The sequence below is a fragment of the Anneissia japonica genome, unplaced genomic scaffold (assembly GCF_011630105.1).
Source record: "Anneissia japonica isolate Jap-2015-1 unplaced genomic scaffold, ASM1163010v1 scaffold287732_len518695_cov146, whole genome shotgun sequence".
Classification (NCBI taxonomy): Eukaryota; Metazoa; Echinodermata; class Crinoidea; order Comatulida; family Comatulidae; genus Anneissia; species Anneissia japonica.
Genome location: NW_022755000.1, coordinates 3209 through 19241, shown reverse-complemented (window position 1 = coordinate 19241; position 16033 = coordinate 3209). Strand labels below are relative to the sequence as shown.

General features: G+C 33.8%; 1 protein-coding gene across 1 annotated transcript in view; it reads right to left on the bottom strand.

The window, feature by feature from the left end:
- LOC117123320 (ankyrin repeat and protein kinase domain-containing protein 1-like) overlaps positions 1 to 14553 on the bottom strand; it is a gene marked incomplete at its 5' end in the record, with an annotated part of 23980 nt that extends 9427 nt beyond the window's left edge. The window contains 8 exons of the mRNA XM_033269206.1: positions 4999 to 5102; positions 5546 to 5711; positions 5902 to 5937; positions 8031 to 8129; positions 9105 to 9203; positions 12615 to 12713; positions 13948 to 14055; positions 14457 to 14553. Coding sequence (XP_033125097.1) covers positions 5691 to 5711; positions 5902 to 5937; positions 8031 to 8129; positions 9105 to 9203; positions 12615 to 12713; positions 13948 to 14055; positions 14457 to 14553 — 559 coding nt within the window. The remainder of the gene's footprint in view (positions 1 to 4998; positions 5103 to 5545; positions 5712 to 5901; positions 5938 to 8030; positions 8130 to 9104; positions 9204 to 12614; positions 12714 to 13947; positions 14056 to 14456) is intronic.
- Between the last annotated feature and the right edge of the window lie 1480 nt (positions 14554 to 16033).

Below are 16033 nucleotides of genomic sequence, written 5' to 3'. Positions count from 1 at the left end.
TTATTTGAACTGCTGAATATTAGTCCTATAAACAAATTCAACAGATTAGAATAATTACATTTTTATTAAAAATAACATGTGTAGGCCTATGTTAAATATTTATGAAAAAATAATATAAGGTAAGTATAAATTATCATGATAATTTAAAACTTTCTAATAACTTGTCTGAAGCCGTGATACTTTACATCCTTAAAACAATTAATTCCCATTCTAAAGCAATGTATTAGTTAATATAATGAAAATAATAAATGAAAATATTATAGGTAATTAAACTGTTTAAAGTGATCATTATGGAATGATAAACATACGCACACAGTACATACAAGGTTAGCATATCATGCTGATAGCAGTGATAGCCCACCATTTCAATAATCAACAAACAATGACGTAATATTGTATAAATAATAATAATAATAATAATAATAATAATAAGATAAAGCCTGGACTTACCGTATTTAATTATGCATACAGGGTGCCTTTACAGAAGAACAGTGAACTTGCCTAAATGCTGTTGAACTTTCTTCCCTCAGGTCATTGGTAACTAAAAGTAAACATATATTTATCAATTAATGGCATCAACCCAAAAATATTAATTAAAGAAAAGTTAATAAACAATTAATATATAGAATCCACAAATAAGCTGCAGTCATACAGGCAATACAAAAATAGTATTCATGCCTAAGAATCATTAGGCCTAGTAAAAATAATTAGATGAAGCCTATGTGCCAGTACCAGGGCAAATACAGGGCCGCTAGCATGAGACAGACAAGGCACATTTGCCTCATCTATCATTATGATATTCCCAGGATTGTTCTTGATTTAAAACTATGAAAAGGAGTATTTGTCATTAAATGCCTCGCAGTTCAATACACACTTAGGCCTAGGCCTACAGCACAGGATAACTGTAGAACTAGGCCTAGCTAGGATCCGTATTTAGATAGAACCATGTCACAAAACCAAAAAACCTGACGTAAAATAACACCAACAACAAACTATTGCAGAAAACAGAGATTTTTTTCCCCGAGGGCATGAGCATTAGACCCTCAACTACCAGTGCGCCTTTGTGCTCCCTTTGCTAGAAAATCTGTTCCTACTTTTCATTTTCAACCCTCTGGCTACCTACCTAGGCCTAGGGCTGGCTTGACGTGTTTTCCTAGCCCCGGCCCAAGGCCAGGCTTTGGCCCTAGGCCTACCGACGGCTCTGGCTTGTTGACGTGTTTTTTATTGTGTGTTTTTTCTAAAAGACAATTTAACGTAATGTATATCAAATAATAAACTTACCTTCCATAGTTTCATAAAATTGTACACGATCAGATTAAAAGTTAGGGTTTCTAAATGTATCAGCAGAAGTTGAATTCAGAAAACGGACGTCACATAGCCTACATCATCCAACGAAAAACAGGCGCAAAGTGGCAATAGGTCAACGGTTGCGCGCGTTCGCGTAGATAAATTGTCACATGACGCTTGTTGACGAATCAGTAAATTTAATTCGTGGCTAAGACTCATTATAAATGCATGGATGATGACGGTGACTACGTAGATTTATACATATAGATTAATGTGTTAAAGTTAAAGAAAACAATTAACCTGAATAAATTGGTTCAAATTTGATTGTGGTAGTGTAGAATTTAGTGGCGGACCGTCAAGGCAAGCAAGGTATGCAGTGCATACCCTGGCTAAAACAAATTAAAAAAAATATATAGTAGTACTTTTTCTCCATTTTATTTAGCATTTCTTAGTCAGGATCTTCTATATACACCCTAAATTTTCAAGTGGAATGCTATTCATTGGAATAGCAAAGTTTTTCAATGTTTGGCCTACTTTGGTACCTAGGATAAGTCACAGTCGGGCCTATCACATCCTACTTAGAATTTCCGCATGGCTGGTCTTTGATATCAGCCAATCACTTATTCAGTGAGTCAATGGAAGTCAGAGCATACCCTACAACGCTTAAATTTGCTATTGTGACAACCGTGTGGTGGCGTCAGAATAGCCAATTTAACACTGGAATGGAAGCAATGCTTCCAAGAGTATGTGCGCATGCCCTTCTCACAAATCGGGACCTCCACTGCCGATCGGGTATTCTCTCTAAAAGCCTAATCTGAATCGATTAAAGTTTAAATATATCTACATGCATATGTTCCATCATGTCCTTATTTAAACACTGTATATGTACCTTTGATGATCTATATTATATTTATTTAACAGTGTTAACGGCTAACTCCATTCATATCATATATAATATACGACAGTATTTCTAGCCGTATTGCCAGATTTATCTGGCCGAACGCCCTCTTGAGGCGTAGCATTGTGTAATACAATGTTCCCGACGGTTATTTGGACCTGTTAAACCATGAAGCCTTCATGGTCTAGTGGTTATGACGCTCGCCTTGTCAGCGAGAGGTCGCAGGTTGGAATCCCGTCGGAGGCATTTTATTACACAATGAATTTTATAGGACTTAATTCGTTGAAAAGCTACAGGGTAGCATACGATGTTCCATCATGTCCTTACTTAAACACTGTATATGTACATTTGATGATCTATATTATATTTATTCAACAGTGTTAACGGCTAACTCCATTCAATACATACATATGACGGGTATAGAAGAAACTTTTAATTATTATTATTTGAATTAAAATTTATTAAAATACAGGAATAATAATTCTTTTGAAGAGACAACCATGACGGTATTAAAAATAACAATCATTGTATTTTGACTATAGAACGCAATCTGAGTTTGTATAGTAGTAGGCTTACGAACTTTTCCTATCACTAGCTGGCCCTAACATCAGTGGCGGGTCTTGAAATGGAAGGGAGCTGATGGTGTTAGGAAGGTAAAGTGAGGGATCGGTGATTATGAGGGGATAACTGGCAAAATAAGGTGATATGAGGTGATTTTTAATTTGAGCATGATTTGAGGGCGGGGGCGCAACTGGGGGATGGACGAGTATTTTTTTTTTCTGGGGTAGTAATTTTTTTCAGGGTAGGGGAGGACATACATCCTAGATATGCCAATACCTAGCATACCCTGCAATTTACCCTACGGTCCGCCACTGCTGACTTGATCAAACGCCTTCTCCAAATTCTATTCCCAAAACGTAAATCAAAAACTAGCCAAGCATGACTGGTTTGAAATACATTAAGAAAAAATAATAATAATAAAAAAAAATAAAATAACTAAGAATAATTTAGTTGCAGATGTACCTTGCTTAAGTATTATACAATGCTAACAATGCGGCTCTTGTAACCCTAGCTAGGCAAGGCATCCATGTGCAAAGCAGTGGCGTTTGTTTATACGTGAAAAAAGCACGCCAGGAAAGTTTGCCTTACCAGGAAAAGGTGACGTAATCTAGCTTATGACGTATGCATGCTAACTATATTGTGAGTGTGACGTCACCAAAAAATTAATATTTTCTATTATAACCAAAATATTAATAACAACAAGGTTTGTGGGATTCCCTTAATACGAATTAAGGGTAGCACAATCTCCTTGCCATAAAAATTACAGCACCCACTGACGTCTCAGTCAAGAAATACGGGTAGCTGAAGTTTTTCCCGTAAATCTGACTACAACACAATATCGAAATTTCACGTTCCACTTCTGACTCTAAAGCTGGTTTGCCACTAGGCGAATTTATTCGCGCGAATCAAAGCGTCGGTTCGCTTCCAGAGCTCTGATTGGTTGCGCATTTATTCCCTTCGCAAAAACTCCGATAAGAAAGTGAATGCGCATGTGCATGAACCGACGCTTTCGATTTGCGCGAATAAATTCGCCTAGCGGGAAAACCGGCTTTAGTTGTGCTTCGCACACGCCGCTGATGGCGGCGTTCCGGGAACCCTGCGCCTAGAGATCTCCGCTTTGCGATTTTTTTTTTCGTACGAAACATTTGCATGAAACTCCACTCGGACTGTCTCGACTGACTCGACTTGAACATCTCAATTCTGGAGGTCAAATGGTCATCAACCAATAAACTTCTACAAAATGAGATACCGGATTGCTCCTCGCTATCTGATTTTGAAGAAACATATTGATGTTACCATGCTAATTATGGGTCGTTTAAAACGACATATGTAATATTTGATTGCGCTGCACGAATAATAAACAGTGTTATTTGAATTTGAATTACATATTGTGAACATTTTTATTTTTTAGTTGGCCTAGGTTTAGGATAATTATTTAAGTACCCCAATTTACCGTGTATTTATTGAATATTTTCATTCAAAAGGGATTTGAATGCAAAGCCAAAATCAAAGTGTTTTAAATCGTTGCCTTTGTTATTTCTTTTCATTTACATGCACTTAATAATTAATAATATTAAAATAATATTAATAAAAAATATAAAATTGTATAGAATAAGTAATCATGATAACAACGATATACTTGGGGGGGGGGGGGGTAGAAGGTAGGACCTAACTCAGCTTGTAACTAGGCCCAGTACCACTAGTTTATCTTTTGCTCTAGCCTTTGATAGGAATGTACCTATTTACTACTGGTACTACACCATATAGAAGGGGGTACTAGCTGTTGTTGTAGGTAGTATTACATTTGATAACAAACATACAAGAAGCTCACAGTTAGTTGCAGACACGCAGTCTACGGTACATCCTATAAATCGGTAAGATTTCTTAGGCCTATTGTAGGTAAACATAGGCCTATATAATGAACAATACAGTAAAGGTAATAGAATACTCGAGCGTCACGATGTTGCGAAGTGCCTGCTCTTGTTCGTATCAACTCGAGTTGAGTCAATCCGAGACGGCTCGAGTGGAGTTTCATGCAAATGTTTCGTACGGAAAAAAAATCGCCTACGGTTTAGCGCACACATCCACAGTGGCTAACGGCTTGTTAAGCCGAATGAGCTAAGCAGCTCTCGGTATTGGCTTCACTGTTATTAATAAATAATCAATACAATAAGAAAATATTAATAAATAATATAAATAGGCCTAATATTTTTAACGATAATAATAAATTGTAACTTGAGTGTCAGTCTTACCACTGTTTGTAAGGTTCTCTCTCCATTTACTTGGCTCATCTGCTGTCTTGGTTACAATATTGGTTGTTGCTATCGCATTAGTAGTTTTTTCATGAGGGTTAAATCTGAAACAAGCATTTTTTAAGTAAATGCATTAAGGACAAAAACATAATTTTACAGTTGAGTAAAAGATTTTTTTTTAAATTTATCATATGTAATATTCAATTATCAATGTCAGAAATATAAACATCATCACTGCCATCATCATCATCATCATCATCACCACTATCAACACATCATCATCACTACCACCAACACCATTACACCTATCAACACCTTCATCATCATCATCATCATCATCATCATCATCATCATCATCATCATCATCATCATCATCATCATCATCATCATCATCATCATCATCATATTATTATTATTATTATTATTATTATTATTATTATTATTATTATTATTAAAATGCCATGTTAAGAAAGTATTATTAGCTGTAGATGATATGAAGAAAGTAAAACTATTTATATATTTGTTATGGTATATTGTATGTGCTTACGGTTTTCCGAGGCAGGCGTTGATGAGGCAGGTTTTACCGACTCTTTCTTGCCCAATTACCTTTATTCTTCCTAGATTTACATCAACAGCGCCCTCTTTCAAAGCTTTAATGTAAACTTGATCAGCAGCTGGTCCATGGGCAGAAATTACTGAAGGAATTGACCTTCCTGTCAAGACATTGATTGAAGGCAATCAATACTATTATAACTTTCGCTTAAAGTAGGCGTACTATGTGAAACAACAAATTCACAATTGATGTGCTAGGGAATTGAACCAATTAAGTCCATTCTGACATCATACACTGCACCTTTGAGATAGTAGTGATTTAAAATCAGGTAATAAAAAACTTGATCTCACCTGAAGGTGTAAAATTAATTTCCGGTACCGACCCACCTAAAAATATAAATATTATTATAGGATACGTGAATGATAGTATTAACAAATGATATTATTCGTGTCGGCAACTATCTTTAGAACTCCAACATTGTTATAAAAACGATTCTGTTTTTCAAATTTTTATGTAATATGGAACATAATTTTCAGAGACTTCCATTTGTTGTTATGAATTCAGTAAGATTTCATTTTAAACTATATTTACCACACTGACACTCAAAAGCAGAGCGTCAGAGTGGCCATCCAACAATTATGGTATTTGCGCCTTATGCAATAACAGCTATAATGTTCCGTTATATTTTCATTTTTCTTAAAATTATCTATCTAGATATACGTATAAGCGAAATGTTACTACTCTAAATTATGATTTAAATCTAAGAAAACTATACTAATTGTATATAATTGTCTCAGCAATAATGACTATATAATTATTTCAAACTACTCGAACACTAAATTAAAAATTATTCTTAGTTAGCTTCTTAAAATCATTTTTCGCTTAAACTTGAGGCAGGAATTGCCAGTTCTATTTATTATATATTGCACATATACTGAATTTTGGTAGGTCTGGGAGTTTAACTGACCTTTTAAGATCTGTAGTATTTCTTCTTTCTGTTCTGTCATATGTTCTTTCACATATTTCTGACAGTTGTGTTCTCTATATAAATGAAAGATGTGTATAAGAGACAGGGCCTATATAATGAACAATACAGTAAAGGTAATAGAATACTCGAGCGTCACGATGTTGCGAAGTGCCTGCTCTTGTTCGTATCAACTCGAGTTGAGTCAATCCGAGACGGCTCGAGTGGAGTTTCATGCAAATGTTTCGTACGGAAAAAAAATCGCCTACGGTTTAGCGCACACATCCACAGTGGCTAACGGCTTGTTAAGCCGAATGAGCTAAGCAGCTCTCGGTATTGGCTTCACTGTTATTAATAAATAATCAATACAATAAGAAAATATTAATAAATAATATAAATAGGCCTAATATTTTTAACGATAATAATAAATTGTAACTTGAGTGTCAGTCTTACCACTGTTTGTAAGGTTCTCTCTCCATTTACTTGGCTCATCTGCTGTCTTGGTTACAATATTGTAACAAAATTAAGAAATTAAGAAACGTTTAAAAAAAATCCTGTCACATAACAATATTTTTAATGTTTTTATTTCGTTTGTCAAACATAATCGTTTTTATAAAATATCTATTGGTTCTATTTATCACCGTTATGAATTCCTGCTTTGTTTCTGTCACACTAAAGGTGAACTGTAATGATGAGGCATAATGGGGTAACAGACAAATAATAGTACACTGCAAAAACAAGTTAAATTATAAAAGTAAAGTCTTTAATAAATAAAATTCCGTATGCATCTTCTCTTCTCAACAACATAATAGTTCTTCCTGACGGTTTATCGTTGCACATATACGGTAACATAACTATTCAACTCTCATAGTATCGGTCAGTAACAGGCACATGCACAGGTACAGACACAGGTACAGACACAGGGGGCAAATGAACATCTAAACTGAGGGCTGTCTTGACGACACCTCCCTTACGTGACCGTAAGTAGTTCGTATCGTTTGAGGTGTGTCGCATGATTTAGCATACTTTGTTTTTATACGGCGGTACACCTCACACGATGATTACGCTAATTAAAGTCATGCTTAATTGCTTCCATTATAAATACGCAAATTATAGCGCTAGATGATCGTTTTAACCGTGACAGTTTCTAAGAAAAAATATACTATTGAAAAATTCACTCACGAAAAGTAAGAAAGGCAAATGAATTGGTGTTAAAAACATGGAAGCTAGGTCTAAGACAGTTTCAACAGAGACCAAAAAATAAGGAATGTAGTGAGACATAATTAGGCCTACTATAACTGATAGTAATTATATAGGAATTGAAAAATCACAAAAAAAGGACAAAAACGTAAATAATAGCGATACTAAACACTCAAAAGAGCTAACCATTATATTAAAATGGAAACCAGTGGGACATGCCAACAGTTGACAGAGCACAAGTAAAGAATATAAAAACAACAATAAAACAAATAGTCATCCATGATTAGATAATCGTTAAAAAAATTCCATACTTACAGTGTTAACTTGGTTTAAGTCAACATTGTTTTTTATAAGCAGTTTTACGATGTCATACTTGTTAAAGTGAGCGGCAGTCATTAAAGTCGTCCAGCCATCCTAAAAACGTTATTTAATTTGCATTAAAATAGTTAAGTACATCACATTAAACCAAAGCAATGAACGACAATGTGAAATAAATGAGAAAACAAGAATCGTTGTAGTTCTCTCATTTTATGTTGTCCCCATGCTTCAACTTACAACTACGTTTGGCCTTGGAAAAAATTGTCTTTTGCTTTTAGTACTTTAACTCTATTTCACGAATTGAGGTGTCATATACAGTGCAACATTATCAGTCTCCGATTTCGTTACCGCCTTTATTCGTAACGTTTCATAAAACATGTTAGGCATTCTCAGCAATGCCGTAACCAGCTATTAGGACAGTTGGGACAGTCACGCACAACTTTTCTAATGGGTCCACAAATGATGGATCCACATTTTTTAAAATGGGTCCAAATTATGTAATGTTATGCATAAACTGAGTCCGTGACTTTTTGAAAAGTTGGTCCAGATTTCTCATATTTAGCCTAAAATGGGTTAAAAGTTTAGGAAAATTGGTTTAGATTTTTCATATTTTTTTGGAAAATTTGTCAACATTGTTTGAATTTACGCGTAAAGTGGGTCCACCCTGACATTGTCTCGCACTGTTTGAAAATCCTGGCTACGGCATTGATTGTCAGCACAATTATCTAAGTTCATAATTGAGCTTTTGTTTTTCTACACAATAATATATCTAATTGTTTACGAACTTGTTTTTGTTTTAAACCGCCTGGAAGTTGTTTATTTGTACATTTTAAAAGGCGTTGGTAAATTTTTCTAAACAATCCCCAGTAATTGACCAATTAGACTATAAATAAAGTGAAATAAACAAATGAAAATTAATTATATTTTAGGCGATTAAATATACACCATTTTCGCATGCATAATCATTAAACTGGTGTTTGGTAATGTAATCGTAATCAAAAACCAACATGTTTTTGACGCCATAGCTTTTATTAAACTACGTAATTCGGTCTATTCAGGTTTCACACTTACTTCTTGTTGAAGATGCATATCTGCACCAGATTCAATGAGAATTTTGCAAATATCAGTATGACCATTTTGAGCACTCACAAACAGAGCCGTCACTCCTTTCTACAGAAAAAATAAACGAAAATTAAATTAATCATAATTCGCTGTACACATTTAGTTACATTGACATAATATCAACGTATAAATCAAGGACTTTTACTGTTACCAGGATAGGAAGCTGGCTGGTTTAAGCCGTCTACCTTGAATTAGCCTTATGTGTGGTATCGTTATGCTAATGAGCCAGATAAGCACAATCTGCACATGCTCAGAAAAACAAAACTTTCCTTAGCCACACTGCGTATCGGCTAGGCGCAAAGCAGCTAGGCCTAGCTTATCTTACTTTTGTTTGTTACGCACCACTGACTTAGGCAGTTTGTCATCACTTCAAGATGTCTACCGATTCGTGGAAAAGGCGTAATGGGTCTTTTTTCTGCATTTTTATAAGCGGTTAGACATGGCCTAAGCTAACCTATGTGATGTTCATTTTAATACTACAAAATCAAATTTGTAGACATACTTGCCTTATACCTTAACTTGCAGGTGATTTAATTGGTAGATTAGTTTGTTCTTAAAAGTGTGTAAGTATGATTGGTTTGCATGCCAAGTGAAATTAGTACCCTTAATTTGCTTTGTTTTACCGTACTGTAATTCTCAGCTAGGCCTAGCTGCAGTGGCGTCGAGGGAGGGGGGGATCGCTGCCCCGGGTCCCGTGTCTACTGAGTGGCCAGGACCAAGATGAAACATTTTCGGGGTAAGAACAATGTATATACGTGTATTATATATATAATTATTATCGTTTATTCATAAGATTATTCTGATACATCTACATTGCAAAAAAATAATCACATGGAATCATATTCATGTATGTGGGTTTGGACAAATAGGGTATTAGGAGGAGACTTAATTTGGGGAGCGGCCGAGTGGGGGTCCCAAATGAAGGGGGAGGTATGTGAGGTGTTGCCCCGGGGCCCTTACTGGCTCTCGACACCACTGCCTAGCTGTACGACTAGCCGATACACAGTGTGGCCATGGTGTGGCTAAGGAAAGTTTTCTGAGCATGTGCAGATTGCGCTTATCTGCCTCATTAGCATAACAATACCACACATAAGGCTAATTCAAGTTAGACGGGTTAAACCAGCCAGCTTCCTATATCCTGGTAACAGTTAAAGTCCTTGGTTGAGCACTGTTAGGGAGAGGGTAAGATTGATGCTTGAGAATTTGTCTGGGACGGTTTTATTGACTTCCAGTAGTAAAGCGGGCTGATCCGTAAGATTAGGGTACCTGTTTTCGATTCTATCTATCTGCCCCTGTATTAGTAATTACGTGGGAGTAATTACGGGTGAGTGATCACAATTGTTGTGTACTGAATCGGACGTATTGAATAAAGACTGAGAGTTAGAATCTTGAGTTCGTTATTATTTAGTTTATTTGTTATTTACTGTGTATATATATGTATGTGTATATACATATATATAATTATATGTATATATATTATGTTTATATATGTACTGTATATATACTGTCTCTTATTCACATCTAGATGTGTATAAGAGACAGATATTACATACAAATTTAGAGTTGATAAATAAATTTTTAAGCGTTAAAGAAGCAAATATTATATATATATATATATATATATATAGTATATATTTAATTATATGTAATAGTATTTTTATAATAGTAGGCTATATATGTATTATATATGTAATAACATAATAGTATATATTTTCCTAGTCATTATGAATCTAGGAAGCGGTAGCTTTTACTACGAAGAAATGGGAATTCCGAACTAAGCAATGCGCATGCGCAGTTTCCAAATAACCTCCGTGAATTATCTATATATTATTGGAAATGCTAGAAAGCCAGTGAGCATGTGCAATGAGTGGGAGACGTTATCAAGCCATGTCGAGCATGCACAGTTACCAAAAAGACGTCTCAGGAACCAAATAGCGGCTGTGAAGACGTCTCAGAACTAAATAGCGGCTGCGAAGAGGGTATGATTACCAAAATATCGTATTAGGAACCAAACAACAGCTGCGAAGAGGATATGAAATAGAAACGGGAAAACTATGTATGTTATGGACGCGGGTCGAAAGCCTTAATTTTGGCTATATTATCAGCCAGTTCATCAGTGTTCGTCAGGAGGAATTGTAATTAAATTATCGCCAAAAAAAAGTACATTAGGCTCGTATATCGTTTCACCTACGTACGTAGACTTACACATTGACGGTCCCATAAAAAATAACCACAGAAACTGACGACACAACCTAGTGCCTACTACTAGCCAAGTAGATCCTGGGTATTCCACATTTAATGTCGAAAAATACGGTGCCTTACACTGAAGAGGGTTAGGCTAACTATTATCGAGATATCGTACGGTACCCATGTTTTAAAGGGGAATGAATACAAACAAATAAAATAATATTAAAATTAATATTATTATTATCAATATCAATAATGGTAAAAATGCGGTTTGGCTCAGTGGTTTTCATTCTGGTTGTTGAAATTGTAGTAAGCAGGAGTACAAATACAAACAATAACAGACCCAGTGGATGGCAAAACATAAAACAACGTAAACAACGTAAAAGATTGAGAGATGAGATCGATATTTATTGGGGAAGAGTGAAATGGTGCAACACAGCAAGAGAAAAAAAATGATTGGGCGTCGACATCCTGAAGCCTCTGAAGGTTATCAACGTGGTCGAGCCTTGAGTCTAGGTGACAGCTTAATCTACCCAGATAAACCCAGGAAGAATGTTAGATGACCCACCCTTTGATATTTCTATATTCGTTTTATCATTTTATTATTTTAACATCAATTTTATTTTTAAAATAATCTTTATTTCATATACAGTATTATGCATATTGCAGTAAAAAATTAGGCCTATCCTTAACAATAAATAAGTATAGGGCTATTTTTATTGATCTATAGGAAAATATAGTTACAGATAAATTATTGAAACAGCTAACTTAAATACGATAACAAAATTTACACATAGCATACATTTAGAAGTAGCTGTATACACAAATTTAATAATCTACAGAAGTTGCGGCGTTTTTTTTTTTATAGGAAATACGGTACTTCTTGTTAGTCCTTAAATATGGTCTTTAGACGTGTAGTAATTTGTTTGTGTTGTACAGTCTAGTGATGGCACCAAAGCTAATACAATTAATTAATTTGAACGGCTTAATTAATAGATTTTGTTTTGAAGCCTCATAATCTGTCAAAAAAATAATTAAGTAGGATTGTTTTCTCTCCAACGAATTCTGTTAATTTAACGTGTTTGTTTTCATATCCGACTTATGTTAAAACTAATCGGTCAGCTTATATTGGGTTAAGTTAAAAATAAATAGCGTATGCAAGCTTATTCATTATTATTTTACAGTCTATGGAAACTTGATAAAGATAAATTTACTTTAATTGTATGAAATTTGTAACCAACATATTTTACTATAGTTAATCGTAAAGACAACCTTCATTTGAATGTCCTTGTTTGACCCTCTTGAAATCAGCACACGGACGACTTCAGAATAGCCATGTTGTGCGGCGAGTTGCAGAGCTGTCCATCCATTCTTTTCAAAGTATAATAATAATAATAATAATAATTAAAAAATGAACTGAAAGATAATTATTAATTATATTTGTTTCCCCCAAATGAAAGACCACTTTTCTGCAGCCGTAAATGAATGTCTATCTTTCATATTTATAATAATTGTTTTTTCTAATTAAAAACTGTGACAATTTTAGGGAGTTCAAAGGCGTATTTCATCGATTTAGAGTCTACTAATGTGCCTCCTCCCCATCATGAGTGGCGCCAATCCTGATATATTATAATTTGACATTTTATTTCTATGTTTTATTTCAAAATCAACATACACAAATTAAAATAAATGAAGTCATATTACACTAGATTATAACATATAGGCTAATTAATAGGTTTTGTATAGGAATAATGTATTTAAAGAGCCTTTAACACGCTCTCCTTGAATAATATCCTTAGGCATGTAAGACAAATTAATTTATAATATAATAAGTTGAAACTAATGAATTTATATTTAAATACGTAGGCCTAAACAAATGAATTTTAAGAATTAAGAAATGCATTGCTGCAATATAAATTATTATTATCATCATCAGACACGAGAGTTAACAAAATTGCGTTACCATAATATGGTATATCGTTAAAAACATTAAAGATAGATTTGCAGTTAGCAATACGGAAACTAAATTGTTTGTTCATGTACGGTTTATTGTACTTCATGGTACCTTATCTACCATTTTTCAAATTATTTAATTCTTTATTTTAATACAATAGGTTTGTTTTGTTTTGTTTTTGTTTGTTTTTTTTTGGTTTATATATTTTATATCATAATGAAAAAAAGTGTAGCCGCGTTAGTTTGTTATAGAACAATATAAAATAAATGACAGCAACACTTTTGAGACTAACAATATAGAAATTATTCTCTAGCTTTCATCCCCACAGTGGACTTCATCAGGAGACTGTCTCTTGATGAAGTCCACTGTGTGGACGAAAGCTAGAGAATTCTATAATGTTAATCTCAAAAGTGTTGCTGTCATTTATTTTATATTAAATTTTATATACATTTCAAAACTTATCGAAAGTATTTAAGAGCAAAGTAATAATTAAGAATGAATTAAACGATGAAGCATAAATAATACCGAAATTATAATGAGATACAACAAAAACATTGTAGACAAGACATTTTAACATATATTTATCGTTACAGTATGTAGTTTTTTTTTCTTGTGCAACATTTGAAATGGGCAACTTAGTATTTCTCTTACTTCATTCTGAATATCGATGACAGATGTTGGTGTTTTGTTTGCAATTTCTGCTACAACACTTGGAGTGCCTTTGGATTTTAAAAGTTGAAGCAATGGAGTGTAACCAAGCTGAATAAAAAGATTGCAAATTAGTATTTTGTAGTTTGGTGATTTAAATTTGTTCCTGGTTGTTGTTAACGACTAAAATAAAACCCAATTGTTGAACACTTGGTAACACTCGGACCATTGTTGTAATATGTCAAGGACGTTCTTATTATCACTAAGCTTGATATTAGGGCCTAATCAATATTCATGAGATTTTGCTCGATATTTGGACAACTAAGCATTAATGTTTGTAAATTAATAGCTGTTTTTAAATATTATTTAATATGTTAGAAAGTGCAGAAGCAGTAACATTACTACAGTGCAGTTGAATTTCTAATTTTCAAATACTTAAATCATTATTACAAAAATACCGTAGTAGTTGTTTATATTTTTAATATTTTCATCATCCGTCTTCATTGACTTACTTTATCGTCCCGCACACTCAGCCATTCAGGGTGGTCTTTTGTGATTCGACGGACGCCTGACCAGTCTTTTAAATCAATAGCTTCATGAAGATCCGTCCTAATACAACAAAAATAGACTTACTATGTCAGTTTGTAAAAAAAGAACATGGCAAAAATAAATTAATTATACATGTCGACCCTTTGAAAATCTGTGAATATTCTTTGTGTCTATTGTGCGTATATTTACAAAAGGCAAAAATATTATTGATGCATTGCACGGTTTTAATTTTGGATTTCAATATGTTTAATGTGTACACATAGGTCTACATGATGTACAATATTATTAATCATATATTTATTTTATAAATTTTTATAATTAAAATAAAAATTCAAATTTTATCGGAATACATTGCTGTTGTGGCATTCTCTTTATATCAATGGACACGCCCTCGCTTAACAAGCAACTTTTACATGTTAATTTAACTTTGCCATTCTGCTGTTCATTATTCTGCTGTAATTCATCTTTATTAATACTATTCTTACATTTTTACAGTTATTGTTCAATCGATTCTTTAAAATGCAATGTCATGCTGTTTGTTTCAAATGGCTATGGTTCAATTCATCGCTGATGTTCCCCCTCTTTATAAAGAAGATTGCATGTTAGCAATCGTTTCACTGAAGATGGTAAAGTACTTTCCGAAATATGTATGTTTAAACGCATTATTTTAAATAATAAAATCAGCTTGGCCTTGCTTATATGGTATTGGGCTTGAAGATTATTGTTAGTTTTTTTACGATTTAGGCCTATTATATATATATATATATATATATATAAAATATTTCAATATTTTTATATATTTATATATAGATGCTTATAATAAGCGCAAGCTTTCTTGGCGAGGCTGGCTGACTGACTGATCTGAGTGTCCTTAAATTTGATGTTCAAAACTGGTCTTATAACCCATCAAATTGTCCAGTCATATATTCATTATTAAAACTACTGCAAGATTTTGACTTTTTACTATATTTTTCACTTTTATTGGATCATCCAATGACGTTCTTATTCATTTCAACGGTAGGCCCATACTAGCACCCCTTTGGGAGGTCAGTGCATTGCTCCAAAGGTTCTTTGTTTCGAAGGGCCTTTGGTCCGAAGGGCCGTTGGTCCTAACAGTAACAATAAAAAATTATTGATTGCTGCAAGATGCTCAACTGTGCAACATCCTATGAGCAAACAATTCATTTGACGCGAGGTAGGCCTATAATATAACCTTATTATTAGACTTCACGTGAAGAGATAATTACACATTTGTATGCTACTTTCACGTAGGTTCAAAGTTCAACGTTCAACGTTCAATTTTCTCTATGGTTCAACGATGTAAATGAGTTAGGCATAAATATGTTTGTGGAAACTAATTATTTGTAACAATCCTTTTTAAAAATGTAATTATAAGACTTTTTTTACATGTAGGCCCTAACTTTTGTTTATTATACATTACAGTACTAGACTGCGAAACCTGATTTTTGTCAAGTATATTATATAAAATTAATAAAGCTGCATAGGCAGAATGACAAAATAAAAAAAAAAAATATAACGG